The sequence below is a fragment of the Falco peregrinus genome, chromosome 1 (assembly GCF_023634155.1).
Source record: "Falco peregrinus isolate bFalPer1 chromosome 1, bFalPer1.pri, whole genome shotgun sequence".
In the NCBI taxonomy this organism is placed as follows: Eukaryota; Metazoa; Chordata; class Aves; order Falconiformes; family Falconidae; genus Falco; species Falco peregrinus.
Window position 1 is genome coordinate 63,780,656 of NC_073721.1, and position 22,659 is coordinate 63,803,314.

Below are 22,659 nucleotides of genomic sequence, written 5' to 3' on the forward strand. Positions count from 1 at the left end.
CTGCCCGTGCAGGCAGGCAGCGTAACATCCAGCTGGTCCGTCTCGAAGCCATGCTGTGAAGACCTCTTAACATGGAAGTTACATGTTTTCTTGTGGCCTCCTCCGTGCCTGCCTCCTCCAAGGAGTCACCAGCCTCCTCCTGGCCAACCTGGACATTAATGCTTTCAAAAGGAGGATCCTGGTGTGGGAATCCTGATGACTGTAGGGCTGTTCCTGGTCCTTGATCCTTCAGCATTGCCAGGCAGAGCACTCCTGGGCAGGATCTGCCCACTGCTTGGTAGCCAGCAGGGAGGAGCGTGTGTTGGAACCCTTGTCCTTGGCATCCCCTTCCTAATTCCCATTTTTGATATTTGACTCCTCCAACCCCTTCTTCAGAGATACATGAAATCAAAGAATTAATTGAATCTTTACATGGTATTTCAATTTTTTTTTCTTTAATCCTCCCTTTTGTTAGAGAAATCTTACATAGAGAAACCCTTAGTGGAGGAAGAAACAAGTGGTATAAACCATATAAACCAGTGAGAGAAAAGTATTAAAAAAGGAGTACAAAAAGGAGGGGAAGCCTAGAATTAGCTTTTACCTATGCAGTTTCTGAACGGTCACTAACAGCTGATGTTTGGCTGTGGGTGACCAGATGCTTCCATTTCTTAATGATGTCTTGGCTGGTTAACTGATTGCCTGCCTAGCACCTGGAAAAATGTATGTTTCACATTTGAAGCAGTGTGCAAGTGCTATGTTTAATTTGTTGTAACATCATATTCTTTTTGTAGTAATTTAACTCTGAGATATATATATGAACTGTTTTCATTCTTAAAAATGAAACAGTTAGAGGCTATTTTTATAATATACAGAAAATAAACCTGACCATAGTTGTAGTATCAGTGATAGGAAATACTGCATTTTTATTTGAAATTATTGCTGTTTAATAGCCTAAATATTATTCGATAATCCTGATAAGTTGAAATGGCATATTAATTTCTGTGGTTTCTTCTAGGGACTAGGAAGCACTACTGATGCAGAGACGTACTGTATGCCTTCAATAAGGAAAACCTTTGAAAATTTTCTTAGTTTGTTTAATTCCAACCTAGCTTTAATATTTTCCTTATGATGCTGATACCTCTAACAAAATCTGCACATTAAAACATGCATTTTTTGTCCTATATTAATTATTAATTAATTATTAATTAATTAATTCAAAAAATAAGGTTCACATACAGTTGACTGCATATAACAGAGCTTCTAATTTTGCTGGCAAAAATGAAGCTCTGTTGCAGTTAGTACACATCATGTATACCTAGTAGACTGTTCTGAACTGGTACTCCTAGTCATTCCCCCCCACCCCCAACAACAACAACAAGACTTGTGCAATAATGGCATTAGTGGAAGTGATGATCTCTGATTTTTTGTTTATGTTGCTTTTTGGGAGCTCTCTACAGTCTTTTTGAGTAAAATGGGAGTGTCAGGTCTGTGTGTGGTGTTGAGTTTTACAGTTGGCTGGAATGATAGCTTTGAAACTGTACTGAATACTTAAAGAAATATCTTAAATATATTACAGTCTTACAGTATCTGATTATGAATCAGTAAGATTAAAAGCTTAATTCTTTATGTAACATAATATTTTCAGTGGCATAGTTATGATAAATGTCTTCCACAATCTCAGTTTTTAGTGTAAACTGTTTAAGCTGGAGAGTAGTCCAAACTATACTGAAACCCTTATGTTTCCTGTTGCGAGGGTGTAAGACTGAGATAAGTATATAAATCCATTTATTTTCTCCGCAAAACTACTTTTAAAAGCAAAACTTCTAAAGCTGAATGCCTGGCTTTGCTGAGCTTGATTAATATCTTGCTTTTTGTTTTCATACAGTGAAATTATTTCCCAATATACAGTGAAAGGAAAATGTTCCAAACCTGAATGAAATTCACTAATTATAGGGGCAAAATTCAGGGATACTTGTCTAAGGAGATATTCTTTTAAATGTAAAATAAAAATACCGCTCAAGAAGAACAGATTGGGGAAAAAGACATTTTTTTTTCTGGACCGGCTATGTGTTAATTGTTCTGTGGTATTTTTAGCAGGTAATGGAAGGAATAGATGTGCTTATGCTTCATTATATTGGATGAAAGTAAAAGGTGTATGCTAAGGTCTCTCATTGATTTGTGGCTGGTATGAGAACTGCTGGGTCATGTGGCACAGCAAAGAAACAAGATTTGTTAACAGTTGCTCAGATTCATGGCAAATTCTGTCAGTATGGCTAGTGAGCGCTCTCAGCTGGTGTTTCTAAGTGATATTTAAGATGAGCCAATGACACTGTTATGGCTTGAGATATCCAAATTTGTGTTGTGTATGTTGCAAATTGTACGCTATTAATGACTGCCGTGTCTAATGCATTCCTTTGCTAGTGGTTGGCTGTGTTCCCCAAATAGTGTCGGTTTGAAGAGGGAAAAGATTTTTGAAATTGATAGTCAAAGCAATTGCATTTTTGTAAGATGCTTTAGAAAATGTATGTAAGTGTTTTTGGATACTTCAGTTTGGGGGTTGGGTGGGGAGTTGTCACAGGAGAAGTCCACATGGATTTATTTAAAAATATATATTTTTTTTTTTTCAAAGTAGAGCACATGCATGTTGTAACTTTTGATCAGGAATTTTTGAGCTGATTCTATCTTAATACTGTTATTCTAAGCATTTGTACAGATTCAGATAAAAATACCTTTCTCACTCTTTTGCCTTCCAGCACCACCTTATGGTAGTGTGTTCCTTAATACAGTGCATTGTATTTCATATCATGCATATTTTATATTAGAGAGTATATTCTTTTCACCTGATGCTTTCACAGCTTATCTGTAGGGGATCTCTTGAGCCTCTTAGACCATCATCTCAAAGTGCTTGGGGTCAGCCTTGGGCGGCTGGAGCTCTATACATCGGAAGGATGTTAGTGCTAGCTTTGACTTTGTATTTGGCCCTGTTCTGTGCATGGGTGTGTTTACATATGCATGGACTTATATTTATTTTTTCATAACAATATACATTGGCTCCACATGGAAATACTAGACAGACAGAAAGCATTTGTCTAGATCTTCTTTCTTAAATATTTCAGCAGATTCTTTCATTTTAACAGACTTACGAAGAAGACCTCTGTAACTTTTATAATGAAGTTCACAATGTATTTTTCCCCTCTAAAGGCTTTAAGGAAGCAAGATGCTAAAGCAGATGAAACAGAAGAACTCATGAAAAATAAACTTGTGAAATATGAAAGTGAAAAGATTCAAGTAAGACTGAATTTTATCCTTTCTTGTTTGGTTTTAAATAAGTGTGTAGTGTCATGTTACAGTATATGCTTCCTTTTTCAAGAAACCAGCAGGATAATATTTTCTTTACTCTTCAAGGTAACAAGGGGGTTTATTGCATCAGAGGCACTGTAAATATAGCTATGCTGAACTTCTGTCTTTCCTTCAAATTCTTTAGTTATAGTGTTACTTCTAACAACTCTTACATCCTGCCAGGCAGACCAGTTTATAACTTGGGGATTATCCTTGATTTCTTTCTCTGATTTGTCTCTGAATTTATAAATAGTCTGCTGTTGCTTATTTGCAGCAGCTCAAAAATGCAGCTTTTCTCCATCCCTGCAGCTAACGCAGGCTAGTTATGTTGCACAATGGTTACTATTAATTATTCTTATTGAGTTATCTGTTTCCATATTGCTCTTTTCCTGTTCATAGAAAACCAGATTTCTTTTATTTCTGTTCTGGCACATACTTTTTCTAGCTTTTTTCCTCTTACATCAAGTTTAGCCTTTTTGTCAATACTTTCCAAGTCATACTCCTTTATGCTAAACCATCTATGTAATGTGTTATGTTACTTTCTCCATTCCATTAATGCTGGTCCTGTTTACTTTGCCCATTTGCCAGCCTCTCAACATCCTCTTTGAGATTGCTATCTTTGCAATAACAGTTTCCACTGTCAAAAATGATATTTATTTTAATGTAGATCTTTGTGATTTTTGAACTATTTATGGTAGAGCTCTGAAAATATTTTGTAGCTTTTATTTTCTGTGGTTTTTTTTTAAATGTTCATCAGTTTGCTGGCTATTTCTGATTAAATATTTTAAAATTCACTTAATATTATTTTTTTAAGGAAAAATTCTAACTGTAGGAAATCATGGGCACATCAGTTTTTCAGTCATCTTGTTTCCAGAAAAATTCAAATATATCTTCTTGCACAACACAGCAAAACCACAGAATTTAGCAATTGCCAGTTGTACCAATGCATGTAATCTTTAACACTTTTATGAATGAACTATGTAATAAAGGTGACTTCAAATGTTAAATCATTGTTAATTTTAATTTGAGTTTGAAGATATGTTTCAAATCCAGGGACAATGTTTTTGAATATTTTTTTCTTCCTTTCTTTTATTTTTAATCCAGTTAAAATTTGCTTTTGTACTTTTTTTTTTGGTTTATACACACCACTTTGTATATAGAACATCTGTGATATAGAACATTGTACAAAATTTGCAGACTGTAAGTTAAATTCTTTTTCTGTAACTTAAATACATCAGGGATTTAATATAAATGAAAGTTTGCTTTAAAATTTTGGACAAATAAGAATATTCTGTATATTGTACTTCGTCTTAAATAGATGTTCATATCTATTAATTTGTGCTAGAATTAAAGAGATAAAAACCACTTTTGTAATATGTTGTGTACTTTGCTTTTCATCATTTTCTGTAATGAAAGCTTGAGCAAGAATTGGAGCAGTCCCGGAAAAAGCTGAATCAATCAGAAGGCAGTAGAGAAGTTCTTTTGCGTCAGGTAACTGCTTTGACGTGGTGAAAATCCTAAAATTTTCATATTAGGCTGTGTCTGAGTCTTTTTTGCTTAATCTTCTTATCTTTAAGAGTCTAAAATTTGTGGATGGAGCTGTCATCTTTTTCTGTTTTCCAAGCTTTTATATATATATATGTGTTCATGTACAATAATTATAGTAGTGGTATTAGTTATGGTACTTTTTATGTACATAAACACGTTATTGTAACTGCTTTTCATAGTATGCATTAGAACAATGGCTATCTTAGCAATTATTGTTATGCAAAGCACATGCTATAATCGGTGAATTCAGATACCTAGAAGTATTTGCTGTATTGGTTACTAACATGTTATAAAAACATGTGAAAAACCAACACCTGAAAAACTATTTAAAGTGTGCTCTAAACAATACCGGTTGATGCACATTGATTAAATCTAGAAGTTGCAGGAACCTGAACCATAGCTTTAGAAAAGTGTTGTTTCTCCTAAACATTTCTAATCCTTCCTCCTTTCAGAGGAGCTGGAGAAAAAGGTTTAAATAAATAGGGAGGGGGCAATTGGCATATTAATGTTAGCATTAGTTGTTTGACTTCTGTATCTAGTGGAAGTCTGAGTTGGCTGTATTACTTAGCATTATATTCCATATACAGCAAGTTAAATTGAATTTAACTTTTGAATTTTTTTTAATGTCACATACCGATAATATGAGTTAGAGCAACATTCCTTCAATTCAGTTTTAGCGTGTCATATTTTATTTTTTTTTATTATTTTATTATTTATTTTATTTTTTCATTTCTTTTATTTTCATTTATTTTATTATTTCAAGATTTTATTTTCCTGTATGCAATATCATCTCTAAATGCTAGACTGTACATGGTAGAAAGGAAAAATGTAAAAGCCGTATGTTTCTTAAGAACAAGTACATTGTATTTTTATTTAGTATAATTTAAATATACAAATAAGCAATATATTTTATATTTTTTCACTAGCAATGTAAAAAGACAATTGCAATATATAAAATGGTAACATTTCGTTTGATCCAGAGAAATTTATGCTCATCTGTGGTCAACATAACAAATGAAAATGTTTTCTTTAATTTTGAATAATCACTTTGTGGTCTGCAATTAGGGAGTAATTTGTCTTTTTGTTTAACATCTGCAGTACTCTAGAGATTGATTTATTAATATACTTGTCTATAGTCTTTCTTGTTTTATGTAATGTTAAATAAGTATCCTATTTACTCTTTCGTTCTGTTTTTCATTAATCATTTGATACTTATACATGTGTTTTAGGTTGAGGATCTTCGTTCCCAACTTCTGAGAGCAGAAGAAGACCGTGTAGAGTTGCAACATCAAATTTCTCAGGTTGCTGTGCACCGCCAGAGCTACCAGGATGTACAAGGCGATGACAGGAGTATTAGAACAGGTACAACTCTCATATTTTGCACTAGAGGCCTGCAAATTAGTTAGCCTGGACACTAATTCTGTCTTTGAGTTTCAGTCTAATCCTTCTATTTTTTCAAAAAAACCAGCCATTTAACTGCTCAGCTGTAAGTTAATAAGTACTGGTACCTGAATTTTAAATAATAAGTAGCAATGAGAGTTAAAATTTAGGATAAAATACCATGATTTGCGTGAGTTAAAAAAAAAAGATTATTAGACACTATTTCAGCAAAGTGGATAGTGTTTTTACAGAAGAAAAACATTTGAAATGTTTCAGAAAAATTATTTTAAAACCTCACATTTCAGTCCATGTGCAGTTTAAATTCTGCCATCTTGAAAATCATATCAAAAGTCATTTATACAGCTGTTTAATAGACTGATGAATCTCTGGTAGTATTTCTATGGGGTAACAACACGTTCCAGAGAGGTTAAGAAAATTTTCCAGTATGATGCAGGCAGGGCTTCTGGTTGCAGTGTGTTAGAATTTCAGAGATGGAATAATGATATTTAGAAGGAAAATACTTTAAACAATTTCAAGATGTAATTGCATATTAAGTTACCACTTTAGCAAGGTCTTCACTGCATTGTTAGTTATCCATCTGTATTTAAACTTTTCAGACTTAATCAAAAAGGCATTAAAGAAAGTCTTTATCTTTCTCCTTATTAACATGGAAATGTATTAGTCAAGATAATAGAGGAACAGTGACTCCAAGTCCAGTGTGTCTGTGAATGTTTAATTGGTTTGGTAAATGACTTATTTTTAGATTTTCATACTTCACCTACTGAATTATCTTGCTTATTAAAATAGGACTCTGACTCTGTTTTACAAATCTCAGAGAGGACACTGGAAAATGGCTGGGTTTTGTACGTGGCTTAGCTTCAGAAATGTAACTCAAAAGAATAATTTTAATAGTTTTTCTCTAGTCATGTTAATGTATCTGCTTAAAGATGAGTTTATTTGCAACAATATGCTTTTCATGTTAATGAAAGCATATTTTAATTTTTTCATTTGTTATACAATTATGAATCAAAACTGTTGTAAAATTATGAAGAAAATAAAAAAAATGTACTGGAGCTGTTAAGATATATACACATATCATTATATCACTTATGCAGTTGTGTTTCTCCTTACTGTGTTATTTCTGTTTCTTCAAAGATGCGCGGGAAGAATGCAAATGGAAATTTTCTTTGCCTCTAGTAGTTGTTTATGACTAAAGGCCTTTGAATTTCTGGTTGAGGAAATTTAGGCTTACTCTCATCCAGAACTGCTGTAGTGGCAGGATTCAGACATAAAAGTCACACAGTGTGTAACTTCCAAATCAGGAGGTATTACTCTGGTGGGATAAAATCCTGTTGGCTTTAAAGTTTGTGGCCAAGTTTTATTTACACCAGTCTTTCCCCATTGTTTCTTCCATCCTATTTTATTTTATTGGGTTTTGTTGGGGGAATTTGGCTTGTTTTGGGGTGGTGTTGTTGGGTTTTTTTGGAGGGGGAAGAGAGGAAAACCCTTATAAAATGATCGAATAAACAGAAATACTGTCTCAATCAGTAAAAGGTTATGATATAGGTATAGCCATTTTTCACAGATAATTAAATCAAAATCAATAGTTACAGAATATTTTCAAGTAGAGAAGAAAATTGCTGAAAGAAAAATGAGAAAAAAATAATTCATCACAAGTTGGTGCTTCTACTAGGCTTATTGTTCTGTTCTCACTATCTTATAGTAGCTGAAAGATATGAGAGAGAGAAGCAAGAATTGGAGAAACATATTTTGGAGCTTAAAGCAAAGCTGAGTCATGATGCTGTAATGTCAGAAGTAGAAGAACTAAAGAGATGCATAGAGCGTAAGGACAAGGAGAAAGCACAGCTTGTAATGCACATACAGGTAACTTGGTTTTTTGTTTTTCTTTTGTTTGGGTTTTAATTTCCCATATGTTTAAGGTAGGTGACATGCTGGATTAAGGAGTAACCTTTAACACTAAGAGTAACTATCATAGTCTTATTGGTTTATTCTGTAAATAACTTTGAAAGGTGATCCAAGTTTGCAGAGGTTTTCCTCCCCCATCTTGTTAATAAACCAAAAAAGGTAATTGCTATTGCCCATGAATTCGTGGTTTAGATTACTCCTTTTTCACATGTGCAATGAAAAGGTGATCTGATTTTTATCAGCATTTAGCATTAGTAGTTGTTTCTGGAACTACTTTTATAAGTTAGTATTTACTTCCTTATTCCCCCTTATATCATACCTCAGAACTAAAGTTTAACTTCAAACAAACTGGGATACCTTGTTCTATGAGAAAGTGCAGAAGAGTAACAAAAATAGATCATAACTACTCTTTTTTTTTAACAATTAGATGCAATATAATAATAAGTATTAGTATTCTTATTTATGGTAAACTACTTAAAGGGATTCTCTGTGAAAAGAATAGCAGCAGTCTTTGACACTGGAATTTTAATTAAAAGACTTGAAGATGAAATAAGATATAAGGAGGCAGTAACCTTTTTATTTAAGACAGGAGACTTCTGTATTTTTGGATCTTGTTTAGATTTGTCATTGGTAGTATGATTCCTGAACAGTAGCTGTTTTCTTCTGTCTTTCATGACTGTCAGAAGAAAAGGGGATATTTTCAAAACCCTATGTGGGATTTCAGTAGTCAAGTACTTAACATTTGTTGTACATTTATTAAAGCATTCGGTAAGTCTGGTTTTGTATGTTGTGTTTAGTTTTTCTAATGAAGGTACTTTTCATTGAAATGGTGTTGCATCACTTTTGAAACTCAAAAGTAGGAATTACTTTTTTTGTCTTTTCATAGATTTACAGGACTATGCTGTTCAGTTTACTTCTGCTACTCTTTTCCCTTGTCAGCTTCAGTGCCTATTTAAATCAAACTAATATATCAAATTACATTTGGAAAAAATTGAGTCTCAAAAAAGTTCTTACATGCTTTATAAAAACTGATTATTGAAGAGGTTTAAAAAGACCTAGAGTGCTTCTATAGAGGGTAAGGCAAGCAGAACTCATTTCCTGATGCCCATCAGCATTTGTGTTCTAGCTGGCCAATACAACTCCAGAAAAACCTGTTCTTTTGTTCTGTGGGGCCTGAGAAATGGAATTACTTTGACAGGAGTTAATGGGATACAACCCCATAGAAAACAAAATATTTTTGAACTTCTGCTTGTAGAACATGCTTTCTTGAGGGTCAGAATGATGTTAAAATACTGATTTCCTGCTCTGTGAAAATACTGATGGAAGAGTGCTCAGCTGGCGTCATTGCATTGCTCTGAGTTAGAAATCATTGACTTCCCTGATTATCTCAACAAAAAATACTTTGTACTTCTTATCTGCTTCCCACTGCCATTCTCCTACAGAGGCAGTAACAGGAAAATAGCTTGTGTGTTTTTCCTTTAATGAGACATCAAGGAATGTAAGGATGTGAATTTCTAAACTTATGTACTAACAAAGCATTTTGTGAAGCCTGTTCTAACAGCTGCTCCTATCAGATAGTCTGATTCTCAGTTGGAAGTGACGAGTCATGTTTGGCTTGAGTGTAATTTATCTTTGGTTAGTTGGGAGGATGTAATTGCACTTGCTTCTGGTGTACATGTGATATTAGAAATTTCTTTTGAATTATTTTAATGTCATTGTTTTCAACAATTTGAGTTGTGTTTTACATTTAGTCCCTGACAGCTGCCATAAGATCACAGTATGATGTAAAACTGAGAGGATGAAAAAGATTATAATCACATTCTTTAAACTAATGTTTAGAAGTGAGTTCAATCTTAAATTTTTTTCTATTAAATTTAGAAATTAATTTATTTTGGTTGCTATATTTTACCTGAGGATGCTTCTATAAAATCTTGCAAATGTATACAACTATTTAAAAAATATTTTTCTGCATGGAACTATATAGATATGGGGCTATAATAGCTGACTATGATGGCTAAGAAATAAACAAAGTATGGAAATTATAAAGATACAGTACCCTGGTTTCTCTGTAAGCATGTTTAGACTCTTGTGAAATTGTTTGATTTACTAATGACTTCTCATACTAATTAGGTCAAAGTAGTCTTATAGTATTGTACAGTAGAGTGTAACAGTGGTCTGTTTGTTAAAATATTTCAAATTTTCTGAAGGAAAGTTATTGATTTGTTTATTTAAGATCAGAATTCATCACTAATGTAGGTCTTTCAGTCTTATGAAGATTGATGAAGATCTTATCCTCATTAAAATTTATTTTATGGCTTTTTCATCCTCTAAAGATGAAACTCATATCCAATTATTTTCAGTATATGAGCCAATTAAGATATCTGAAAATCAATAGGTAACACATTTCTAAATTTAAAGAGAGACTCTTACAAAATAGGAGGAATCAATACCTCTGCAGACCAGCCTCTGTGGAGTTCAAATGCCAAAATAGTGCTACAGATAGATTTAAAATGTACGGATGCTATTCACTTTGATAAAGTTTGTATTTAAAATCACATATCAGCTTTGGGGTGCGGGGAAGGTGTTCTACCTCTGTCTTTATTTGCGTAAAGAATTACCTGTTAGAACGAGTAATGGTTCAAGCTTTGGAAAAATATGGAGAAAGCATCACTTTAATAAATTTATTTTTTTTGCAATGTACCTTTTACTGAATGAATACACTTCCTGACTGATTGAATGTATGCATCTTTGATTATTCAGTTCACAGAATTTATGCTTGCGTGAAAAATCTAAACCTTCTGGATTAATGGTTCTTGATAGTTAGGTACAATATGATTGGCAAGAGATGCAGATCAGATTGTAATAAATAAATATTTGAGGTCTACATTCAGGAAAAATGAGTAAGAAATAATTGGGTACATGGTTTGGATGGCATTGTTGAAAACTCAGTGACAAGGACTGTGATTACGTAGCATTAGAATCTGGTGACTGCGTTGCTGAGATGTAGGGCAGAAGAAAAAAGGATGGAGAAAAGTACGTATAGATCCACTTCAGTTGACCCCTAATTTTGGTGACAGTTAGTGTGGTGGGGTAAAATGTGGCTTTCTGTATTCTTATCAGTATAGACTGTTTGCACATAACTGATATAAGGCATGAGTTCTGTAAATTGTAGCAAATGAGAGATCCTCACTTGCCTTTTAATGTTCATAAAAGTTTTAAGGAAAGTTGCACTGAATACACTGTGTTATGTTTTCTATACCTAGAAAGAATTTTGTTTTGCGCTTTGTGGTGCTTTACTTTAAGTTAGGTGTTGAAAAGGCAGGTCACAACTCTGATGTGTAGTCAAGCTAGGGACTTTAGAAGTCCGAGCTACATGAGTTGCTTGAATGGTGGCAGAGGTGCATGTGGTGATTAATTTACACTTCAGATAAGTAACCGGGCTCTAACTGGAGAATGTTGTCCTCTTTCTCTGCCTCCAGTTTATAATAAAAGTTGAAAACTAGATTACGTGTTGGGATGTTGGATGTGTAAAACACTAGATGCACAACTGTTTTACTTGGGGCAAATGCTGCATCTGGTTTTGAGTTTGTTAAACCCCTCTGTTCTGTGTCATCTCTCACCAGAGCCTGTCAATTGAAATGTCTGCAGTGCTGTTGCAGTCTGAGGGCTGATACAAACTAATCAGTTCTGAAAATATTTGCATTCATATCTCTGGAACATTAGTATGCTGTAACCCAGGATTTAGTAACTAATCTTAATGATGTTTTTTCAAGTGTTCCACAAACGTAATTCTCTTTTATAAAAGTCTTCAGCTATTAAGGCCAGGAGGTGTTTGATGTTTTGCTGGTGGTGAATAGTTGGCACAAGTATTCTAATAACTTGCCCTTGGTTTTGTTAGCAGTGGAACTATGAAAATGCAGCAATAAAATTAATCAGGTTAGAAAAATTGAGACCCAGACTTGTCTTCTGTGAAGACGAAGAGAAAATGTGCCACAATCAGGATTTTCTATAGTAACAACAGTGCAAAACATGCTAACAATTGCTGTACATGTATGAACAATACATTTCAACAATGAACTATTCTGCATATCCTGGGTTGCTCCTGTCAGAACCTCCATACTGTTGTAACATATATTGCAGTATATTGTCATGCTTCTATTGCCTCCAGAGCAGCTCACTGCGTTCTCTGTGTGATGGATCTTCAGCCTGCAAAAACACCAGGTGCTCCTTGGAATCTGGAGTCTTAATCTCATCTGCATGGAAATTTTTTTGGAATGACAGGTGCTTAGTGATTTGCTACTTGGAAGAGAAACTCAGATGTTCAAGGAATGTGATTTTATTTTTTTTCCTAGAAGTGTAACCTCCTGATATTGTTTTCCTTTGTCTTCTCACTCTTGTTTACTACAGTCGCAATTGAGAAGGAGAAAATTGGATGAATATTTAAAAAAAATCACCCAAACAACCAAAATAAAACACACACCCACTCTCCACAAAAAAACAAAACAACAAAAAAAACCAACCAAAAACACCCAAACCAAAACCTCCCACATCTCTATGTTCCTGTCTCATAGAAATCCTTAAAATATTTAAATTCTGAATTACCTAGAAGGATAATTCCAGGGTAGGGATGTGAAAACTGGGGTATATTCTGCAAGGTCTAAAGTAAGCATCACTGCCAAATTCTCCTGCCCTAGCAAGATACCTAGAAGGATAATTCCAGGGTAGGGATGTGAAAACTGGGGTATATTCTGCAAGGTCTAAAGTAAGCATCACTGCCAAATTCTCCTGCCCTAGCAAGAGGGCAGCCTGCAAGGTCAGGAGGCAGCTGTACGTGGTGGAACCCATCAGTACATGTACTGACGTGGTTGGACATTGAGCTTGTGGTCCAGGCTTCAGGGATACAGAACTGAAGAGCATCTCCTCAGACACATTCCGTTGGATGTGGGCCTGCTGGTGACTTCAAGCACCGAGTTTAAACATGTTCCCCAGACAAAGATGGAGGCTGACATCTGCGATTAATTCCAACTTTTCAAGCACTAACAGGGCTCTGAGCACTGTAAATCTAAACAGGCCTGGGAGCTGGATTAAGATGTAGTCAGTGGTAAGGACTGATGTTTCTCTTTGATCAGTTCCTTCAAATGCCCCAACTCTGAAGGCTGAGATCAAACTTACATTAGTTATGTTAAATTTTTGATTTATTTTTCTTTTAGTGGCACTTTCTTTATCTTCTGTGTGCTGTGGCATCCTAATGGAGGGTAGCTGCTTCCCCACAGGTAACACAGTATTTCACCCTTAATACAAATGAAAAAAACAACAAACCACCAACCTCCCAAACAAACAAAAAAAAAAAACCCCAACCAAAAAATCACATAAACCCCCTGTGGTACAACATTTGATTATAATACCAGAATAGGTCCTCCCAGTGTCTGACCTAGCCCCTATCTGAGTTTCAGCCTGTGCTGAATTTAGTATTCTGTACTGCTCTGGCCACAGCTGCGGTAGAGTGTGCGTACAAACAGCTCTGCAAAGGGAACAGTCAAGCTATATGCCTTACCTTAATGATAACATTTTATGATGTATTGTCTGCATGCATATTTAGTGTCCTTTGCAACTGAGATTCTGTGGCTGAGGGGAAAATGAGGACTTAAAAGGCTGAAGGGAAACGGGATTGAGACTCCGACAGACGTCTGTATACAGAGGATGTAAAACATGATGGTGAAATAAGGGTACCTACACACTCCAGGTGTTATTTTAATATTCAAGAATAAGCATATGTACATCCATAGTAGGATGCAGGTATAAACATTCTATGCAAGATACTTTGTTATTTTAAGAGAAAATAGGTGGCTCTCAAGACTGAAGGCCTTGACAAACTTAGGAACATTAAACATGGTATTTATTAAAATTTTACATATTAAACCTGAAGTTTTTTGAAAATACACTAAAGTTGAAAACTGTGATGTTAAGCTTTTAATTTCTTTCTAAACAATCTTTACAACCAAAAATAACTGATAATTAAGCTAGATGCATAAGTTTGTAAGATCATCAGTATGAAATGAAACCACAAGGTCATAACAGCACACCACTGCCAAGTACAATGTTCTTCCAATAACAACAGTAATTTGCATAATTATTTCTTACTATCAAAACAATCTTAATTCTAATTAAATCAAAATTAGGCATTAAAAGTACATGGTAGTGTAACTTGCTTAATGGAGCTGTGTTGTATTAACTCTTTACTATCTGCTGATAGTACAGTTCCATGAAAACTAGTAATCGGTTATTTTCTGAGCAGTGTTTGTCTGAATGGGGTATCGTGTTTAACAAGATATACCCTGCTGACACTGTTGATTGTTATTTCTAATCATTAAATGACAGCCATGACTGTTACGATTGTTCTGATAACCTCCACATGTTCGTTGTTGTGAAGGGTTGCTTCAGATCAACCACAATGTTGACATGTATGCAGGCAGGTAATGACAAATGGCAAAGAGATTACTTGCCTGTAACTGCTCTGTTAGAAATGTTATTTTACAAATTGTAAACGATCACTCATCCTACTTTGTCCACAGAATGCCTAGAAATTGGGATTGTGTGTTGGGATTTTCCAAGGAACCAAAAAGCAGGTCCATAATCTTTGTTTCTTATAGACACGTGGACAGTGAGGTTTGAGGTGTGCTCTTACAGATACTGAAGCAATAAAAATCTCTAACAAATAGTGCTTGTGTATGTCTGTCCTCCTCGTGTGAATGTATGTATATGCCATACCTGGGAAGAGGCATTTTCTTTCTGTGAAACCTACCTCTTTATGTGTATAGATAATAACTATGATTTCATACCTGACTCTTTACTTATTTTTATGATAGCCTGTGTCTGAAAAGCTGCTTATTTAATGTTGTAGATACCGATAGGGTGAGCCCTTACAGGTCAGACAGAATTTTGACAACTGCATACAGTACATTTGGGTGCCCTGTTATAATGTTATAAAAATGGAGAGAGGAGACCCACTGTTTCTCTATCCCCTTGCTCCATAGGGAAAGCTGCATGAAATGTTGATGCGCTATGCTGCTGTTTTCCACCTGAATCCAACTGTTTTGGGTCTGTGCTTGCTTAACTTTTCTAAGCAAAGCACAAACTATTTGCAAAGACATATCTTTCACAAATTGTAAAAGTAAAACATTAGAATTCACGTTTATATTGGCACATACATGTCAAAGTTATTTTTTCCTCCTCATGCAAATAGCTCGTGTTGATAAATTAGTTGTGCTTCAAGATAAACAAATGTTCCTATTTTTTCATCTTACTGTAAATCAATAAATTGGAGAGTAAGTTTTCCTTCTACATAGTGAAATGAATGTTTACAATTAATTGAACATTGCTTTCTTTGTTTAAGCTTAGACTCATTTCATTAAAAAGTCTGTGGGAACTGTAGTTGTATTAATGGAGTGTGTTCTCTGGTGGAATTATACAGAAATAACTATTTTATTTTTAATGATGCAGAGTTGAATAGTGCATCAATTTAGGCTGACATCCTCTGTGGTGTCTCCAGAAAGACAGGAAATGGGAAATGATAATAGGATGTATAATGATATGACTGAAGAAATAATGATCCATTTTAGAAAAATCTGTGGAAGGGTAAATGTAATGCTGACTGTACCTTATCAGGATATTTTTAATTTCTGCTACATTCAGAATTTAAATCCTTATCTGTAAAGTAGTATTATAATCTGTTTTCTTTTGAAATTAAGCTCATTTTGATAAAATGTTGCTACTTGTAGCTTGCAAAGTTTTTTTTGGCTGGTTTTGTCTTATGAATCAAGAGTTTTTTATGAGGTTAGGCCTGGCTGTTTTGCCTGATGAGCTTGAAAAGACATGCTTCAATAATACTGAGGCAGAGTATATGTGGGTGTTTTCTAATGTATAGAATTGTAAATCTAGAAAGACTTTCCTGTTTCTATTTTGCCACCTGTGTAAAATTTACTCCTGACTATCCTGTAATGTATTTATTGTTTTGTCATCTATATAGCACTTGTGTCTAAGCAGGAATATTCATCCTACAGGGAAGCAACTGATTGTCCAGTGGATAATCCTACTCCTGTTTTGCGTCATGGGTCGGAGCAGCAAGCTGGACTGTCTGTTCAAGTCTAGCATCAGTCTGTGTGTTCTGGCAGTATTGCAGTCTGTCACATGCAAGAGTGCACATGCAGTCGTCTTTTCTGAACAACTAATGCTATTCTCAAAAGACTGTGAAAATTTATTGCCTCCCAGGAGGCAATGGTCGGGTTTGGAGGGAGAAAAAAACTGCAGCAAACCCACAAAGAAAAACTCAACCAACAAACTGAAGCCACTCCTCCCACCCCCACCTTGAGGAAGGAGCTTGTTCTAAATAGTCATTCCGTGTGCATCTGTGAAGTCACTTTTTTGCCTAGGGAAAGTATTTTTCTCTCATCCATTCTGAATTGCACCCTGTTTATTTCAGGCTACATCTCTAATTTGTTTCAGTTGGTCTGAAATCTAATCCTCTTCTCTAAAGTACTTCCATCCCTTGAAGCTTGATAGTATCTTTGACTGACTATAGAGCAAGCCTATTGAATTCATTTAAGTCATTAATGAAAATACTGAATGGTATGAAAGCAGTCTAAATAGGCCCAAAATGCAGAATACTAATTTGAAATTCTGTGTGATGATCTCAATAAAATTCAGTTTAGCTACTGAAGCTTCAATAACTGGTTTCTGAATATGCCCTTGCAGAAGGTACATGGAGGACTTTTTTCCTGACTTGCTGATGAGGCTGTCCTGAGAAATATCAGATTCGAGATAGACGTCGCTTGTTATCTTTAAAATATGTGGTTTCAATTGCATTCAGTATTGAAAGGCCAACTCACGTTGGCTCTAATACGCTTGCTACATTTTCAAACATCTTTGCACTTTCTTCTAGAAATATCTACCAAACTTTTGTGTTCTCTTTGTATTCATCAGTGCTTTCCGAAATGCCCTTATTAATCATGCTGTTTCCATAAAAGCAACCAGCATAAAACTGGGTAAAAATTAGCTCATATAGTATAGGTTGTGGTGAATACTACTCTTTGCTTGACAATTTTCTTTTTCATCTGTCATCTATTTATATTAATCTTAGATCTTACTATTTGCTCTATTCCATATTTGTCTAGCCTGTGACATATGAGGATCCAGGTCAATGATTCCTTCTCAAACTTAAAATAACAAGAACAAGCAGAAGAGGAACAGATGCAGAAAGTAAAATATGGGATGGAGTAACCATGTATTTTATATCTTGGGTTGAAATCCTTTACCATTGCAGAGGACATTCTATGGGCTAACAGGGCATTTCCCTGCTAGTCAAGGACATCTCTTATGGTATTCATATTTTAGAAATTTGATTTAACATCACTGTATGCTCTTTGATAAGTTTTCATATCTTATCTTTTTAGAGTTGAAATTTTCATATTTTCCTATGATGATTCCAGGTGTTAACATCAGACCTGGAAAACAGGGAGAAGCAGCAGGAAAAAATGCTGGACCAGCTGAAGGAGATAGAGAGTTGCTACAAGGCTTGTGAGAGTGGACGTAGACAAACTGAACTCCAGTCTGCTGAGTTAGCTCAACAGGTTGAAGAGAGCACCAAGGAAGCGGAACGGTACCTCGCTGAATTCAAGCATTCAGAGGCACTCAGGCTGGAGACTGAGAAAAAAAGAGAAGATCTGAAGGTGAGAGCACAGGAAACCATCCGCCAGTGGAAGCTGAAATGTAAGAAACTGGGTTGTGAGGTGGAAAAACAAAATGAAACTATCAGCCAACTGATGGACAAGAACAGTCAGGTAAGATTGACTGGGGTGCGTGTGTGTTGTACCCTTTCCAATTTTTTTAGAAATGAACTCCTTATCTTCATTTATGCAAGCTGTGACAAACTACTTTCTGCTTTAAGTTTGGGATGAAATTTTCTGGGATTGCTGTTTCTCTCCAGAACTGTGTTCTACCAGCACTCCAACAATTCATTCCATAGTAATCATCTTGTATTGATTAATCCTGGCAGTTGTCTGAGGCAATAAGGTTTGCAAGCCTGTAAGAAGCTGGTCATCTCTCGCCTGGGTAAATGGATGTGTTAAGGAAAGGAAGAAAACCTGAGTCATCTAGAAATTCTGTGTGTCTCATAACAGACAAACGAGAAGCAAAAAGTAGAGGACAGTTGTGAGTAACAAGCGGGAGAGGAGTGCCAAAAGGTGCTGAGATTGCTGTTCATTTCAAGGTGTGGACAGGTCTGGGCAGTGACAATTGGTAGCACTGTCCACAGTAATGTCCTCTTTGTTACATAAGACTCCTTGACATGGCTTTTACCTCTTTTTGTGTGACAAATGCATAAAAATGCAGTCACTTTGGTTTAAGCTCCGCTTAAGAAATGTTGTCGCTATTCATTCTTATTTTTAAAATCATCAGCATCTCACCAACAAGTTTGAGGTGTCACTCCTGAAGAAAATCTCTTTATTGGAGGATACATAATGTCAAATAAACTGTGCATCATTGTGGAGGAGAAAAAAATACAGTATTTCATATTTTCAATACAAAGTTGTAAACAGCTTCTATATGAGGATATAATCAATCTAGATGCAGCATTTGTGATAAGCTTCAGGGAACTAGAAGAACATTTAACAGCTTTGAAATATACAGACAATTAACATCTGAGACAAAACCCTATAAAAATAAATAATAAAGAAAGAGGAGAAATGGCAGTCTGTTGTCTTTGCTTTCTATTATAGGACTTCAAAGGGCTGATGGCAAACTTTCAAAACTGGATTACAATCAGCTTGCAATTCTATGAGATGTTCCAAATGTTTGCGGACAACGGGTGGGCTATAGAAAGATTGTTTAGGTTTCATTCTTTTGGAATTATTGGGATAATTTGGTCAGTCTTGCCTATGTGGTTATCCTTGATATTTGTTGACCGTGGAATCTCATGTTGTTGGCAAAGTATTTTCTTCTAAGTATGGAATGTAGAGAACATACTTACACTGTAAGCAAGTTACTTATGGGGTGTTTTAATGAAATTTTACTGGTGTTATTTTAGCCAAATCATGGAACTAGAATTGCAAGACAGTTTTAGGAAGGTTGAAATACTGATTTATTTATTTATTTTCTCAGAAAAAAAGCGTGATGGTCATTACCCCATATTCTTGATTGATTTTGTATTTTGTTTTGCCATGCTTATTCTTCATGTAATTACAAATTATTTCATTATTTTTAATCTTCAATCTGTTAACCTTAATTGCCTTTTTGTTCTGGCTTATTCCAGGTAGTTTTGCTGTATCTATAAGAAATGTGTACTGTTTGTGGAATTAGTGGAAGTAGTCAGTAAAATTCAGTGTAAAATTTATTTAACCCAGTTTAAAGAATCCAGTAGTTTGTGATACATCAGGAAAATCTCATGTTGTCACTTTATATCACCCTTTTTCCTGTGGTGTAAGTTGTGTGACTCATGATAGATGTACTGTAAATTCCTTCTTATTTTAAACAGAATGTTAAAATTAAATTATAACTTCAGATAAGTAGGTATTAGGAGTGGTGTGTGTAACATGATTTGAATGAAATGCAGTATTTTGTAACATACGTGTACTCGCAGTACAAATTTTTCCTGTCATTTAGCACATTTTCTAGGATTTTTTTAACCTGAAATGTATCTGTGTTGAAAAAAAAAAACCCAAAACCAACCCAACCCTTAAGCTCCTTAGGAAAACAGTGAAAATTTATTATATGTGGCTGCTTTTTTATGTTGAAGATGAAGTCTTCGATTCTTGGCTTTGATGCATGCGTGAAAGAGGCTTTTAACTGCTATCCATTCATCTACTGTGTGCAGTTTCAAAATAGTTTAAAGTTTATATATTTCATATATAGTATTTTAGAAAATAAGCAAAATAAGTCAGCCTATGAAATGAGCCTGTAGGTAAGGGATGTGTGACCAACAGTCCTACCTGTATTCTGTTGCGTTATTGTATTGCCTCATTTCCTCCATCTCCCTGTTTCAAGGAACCAGCAGAGACCCATCTCAATCTGCAAACAGGGTGAGAAAAGCAGGGGATTAACCAGAACTGTCCCTGCTTTGGAGGCTAGATCATTGAAGGACAAGTATACATTTGAGATCACAAATGTTCTGTGTCTAAATTTAAAGAAACACTGAATAAATTTCAGCTGAGTTCATAACAAGTAAAACTTTTTTATTTTCACAGAACAAAGTGTGCTAATGATTCTTTAGACATTCTTAATGAATATCCTTCCAACAATTTTCTTTAATTACTTTAGGTTGCACTTTTCTCCTTTCCTAGGTGCTCAAAGAAAAGGATGACCTCAGAAGTCAACTTCTCTCTGCTATACACCAAATAGAAAACCTTCGAAAAGAGCTGAATGATGTGCTTACAAAGAGAGCCCAGCAGGAAGAACTCCTCCACTGCAAAGAGGTAAAACTGAGTGAAATGAAGTCTCACCAGGTATCTCTTGAAGAAGAAATGAAAGAAGTTCAAGCTACTGTAAATAAATTGGAGAATGAGTTAAAAAAGCAAGTCTTTATACAAAATCAAATGCAAGCTGAAAAGGAGTACTTGGAGACAGAACTTGCGACTAGTAACTTAATCCATAAAAAAGACCAAGAAAGACTCTTAGAAATGCAAGCAGATGTAAAGAACTTAAGCTCAGTACGTGTGGAACTAACAAACAGAATAGCAGAAGAGGAGAAAGTCAAAAAGGAATTACATAAGAGCCTCTCAGATCTCCAGAAACAGCAGGAATCTAAGCATGAAGAGATGACTTCGGCTACAAGGCAGCTGAAGATGGAAAGAGAAGTTCACCAACAGGAGTTGGCAGATCTTAGATCAGAGTTACAGAACGTTAAAATGAAACATGAACAAAATGTTCAAGAGCTCATGAAACTCCTTAAACAAGAAAAGGATGATGCAGAGGCTCAGATTACAGTGCTAAAGGTACTTATTCTGAAGAATTCCAATGTCAGATTGGTTATATTTTGGGGGTTTTTTTGCCTCTATTGAATGATGAAGGTAATAAAGCATGGGCTTTAAAACATTTCGGACATGTTTTATTGCAGGTCATCATAAAAATCTAACGTTCAGGGTAAAAAATGTTAACAGTAACAGACTTAGGTCAAAAGCTTTTCTTCAAAAGCAGAGAAAATAGGTAAGTCTGTGACCAGAACAGAAGGAGCAATATGAGGCTGTCGCATTAATTTGACTTGATACTTTCTTCTTCAACTGTTATTTTTATAATTATTGTCATGGCCCTATTAAAGAACTTGCAGTATTTTGAGGATGATGTGTTTTTCTAAATGTTTAAATTACATGATGCAGAAATACTATCATTCTATCTGGAAGCATGTTCAGAAGGTGAATAATGATACCACTTGTTAAGATTAATTTTAATAGTTCTTTTTATTTCAAAGAGTTTTTAGAATTTCTAATTTCTGTACAATTTCTCAGAAAAGTGACTATGTTTATATAGTAAGTGATGAAATACAGCATTTTATTTATGAAGAAACAAGTTAATGTCTTTAGTTTACATTATTTGCTCCTGATTCAAGGTTATGGCATTGGAATGAAAATGAGCATTTTAGTGGCTTTATAAAAGTCTAAATACAATTGAAAAGTTCAGTTGAAGTGATCTAAACTGCACAATTGTCAACAGTTGTATAAGCTATACATTGCACTTTTATTGAAGCAATTTTGATTACATAATTAAATATATATATTTAAGATGGTATTTTTTATATCCTAATAATAATTTGAGTATAGAGGCAGTAGTTTTCCAGATAGGTTGTAAATCACTAACATAACTTGAATGCAGTTCTGAAGCACTATAAATATGCTTTCCACCCCAGCCCCATCAAATTAAAAATTTGCTCATGTCAAAATTCTACCAATTCAACCATAAAAAGCTATAAAATCCTTAATCAAAGCTGTAGTAATTGATGATCTACTTCATTGTAAGTAATATAAGCATGTTCACTTTCTTTCTTTTCTCACTAATATGCAACCAGTTAAAAATGCATATTTTCCACTTTTTTGCAGTTATGAATTGACATAACTAACAATCCTTTTCTAAGTAATTTAATAGATCAGTCATGACATAATAATTGACAATAATTCTGAAGCACTTGGTAACAAAAGTATTTAATGAAGATAGCAATTAAAAAGAATCTAGATGGTTGTTGGTGGAAGGATCACTAAGATCAAAATGTTTTGACAGCAGTGCTTAACACTGGGGGAGATTTAAGTTGTAATGTGTCAGTGTTATTTAAATGATCTGGCCAGATACATATTGTTCTTTTGACAATGACATTAAAATGAAGACTGTGCATTTAATATCAAGGGGAAAGAAGGAAAGTATATTTTGTATGGTAGTAAACAAAAAATGGGTAGATTGTGAATGTGTTGCTTTTATATGGAAAGGTCAATCTTACAGTAACGGCCTTGA

The 22,659-nt window shown here is 34.7% G+C and overlaps 1 protein-coding gene across 7 annotated transcripts in view; it reads left to right on the forward strand.

The window, feature by feature from the left end:
* CEP128 (centrosomal protein 128) overlaps positions 1–22,659 on the forward strand; it is a 133,161-nt gene that overhangs the window by 27,935 nt on the left and 82,567 nt on the right. For 6 of the 7 annotated variants that reach the window (XM_027779216.2, XM_055807732.1, XM_055807747.1 and 3 more), the window contains 6 exons: positions 3,181–3,267; positions 4,735–4,809; positions 6,096–6,228; positions 7,970–8,130; positions 17,658–18,008; positions 20,505–21,155. In XM_027779216.2, the coding sequence (XP_027635017.1) occupies positions 3,181–3,267; positions 4,735–4,809; positions 6,096–6,228; positions 7,970–8,130; positions 17,658–18,008; positions 20,505–21,155 (1,458 nt within the window). The remainder of the gene's footprint in view (positions 1–3,180; positions 3,268–4,734; positions 4,810–6,095; positions 6,229–7,969; positions 8,131–17,657; positions 18,009–20,504; positions 21,156–22,659) is intronic. The other variant, XM_055807751.1, reaches the window with a different exon arrangement.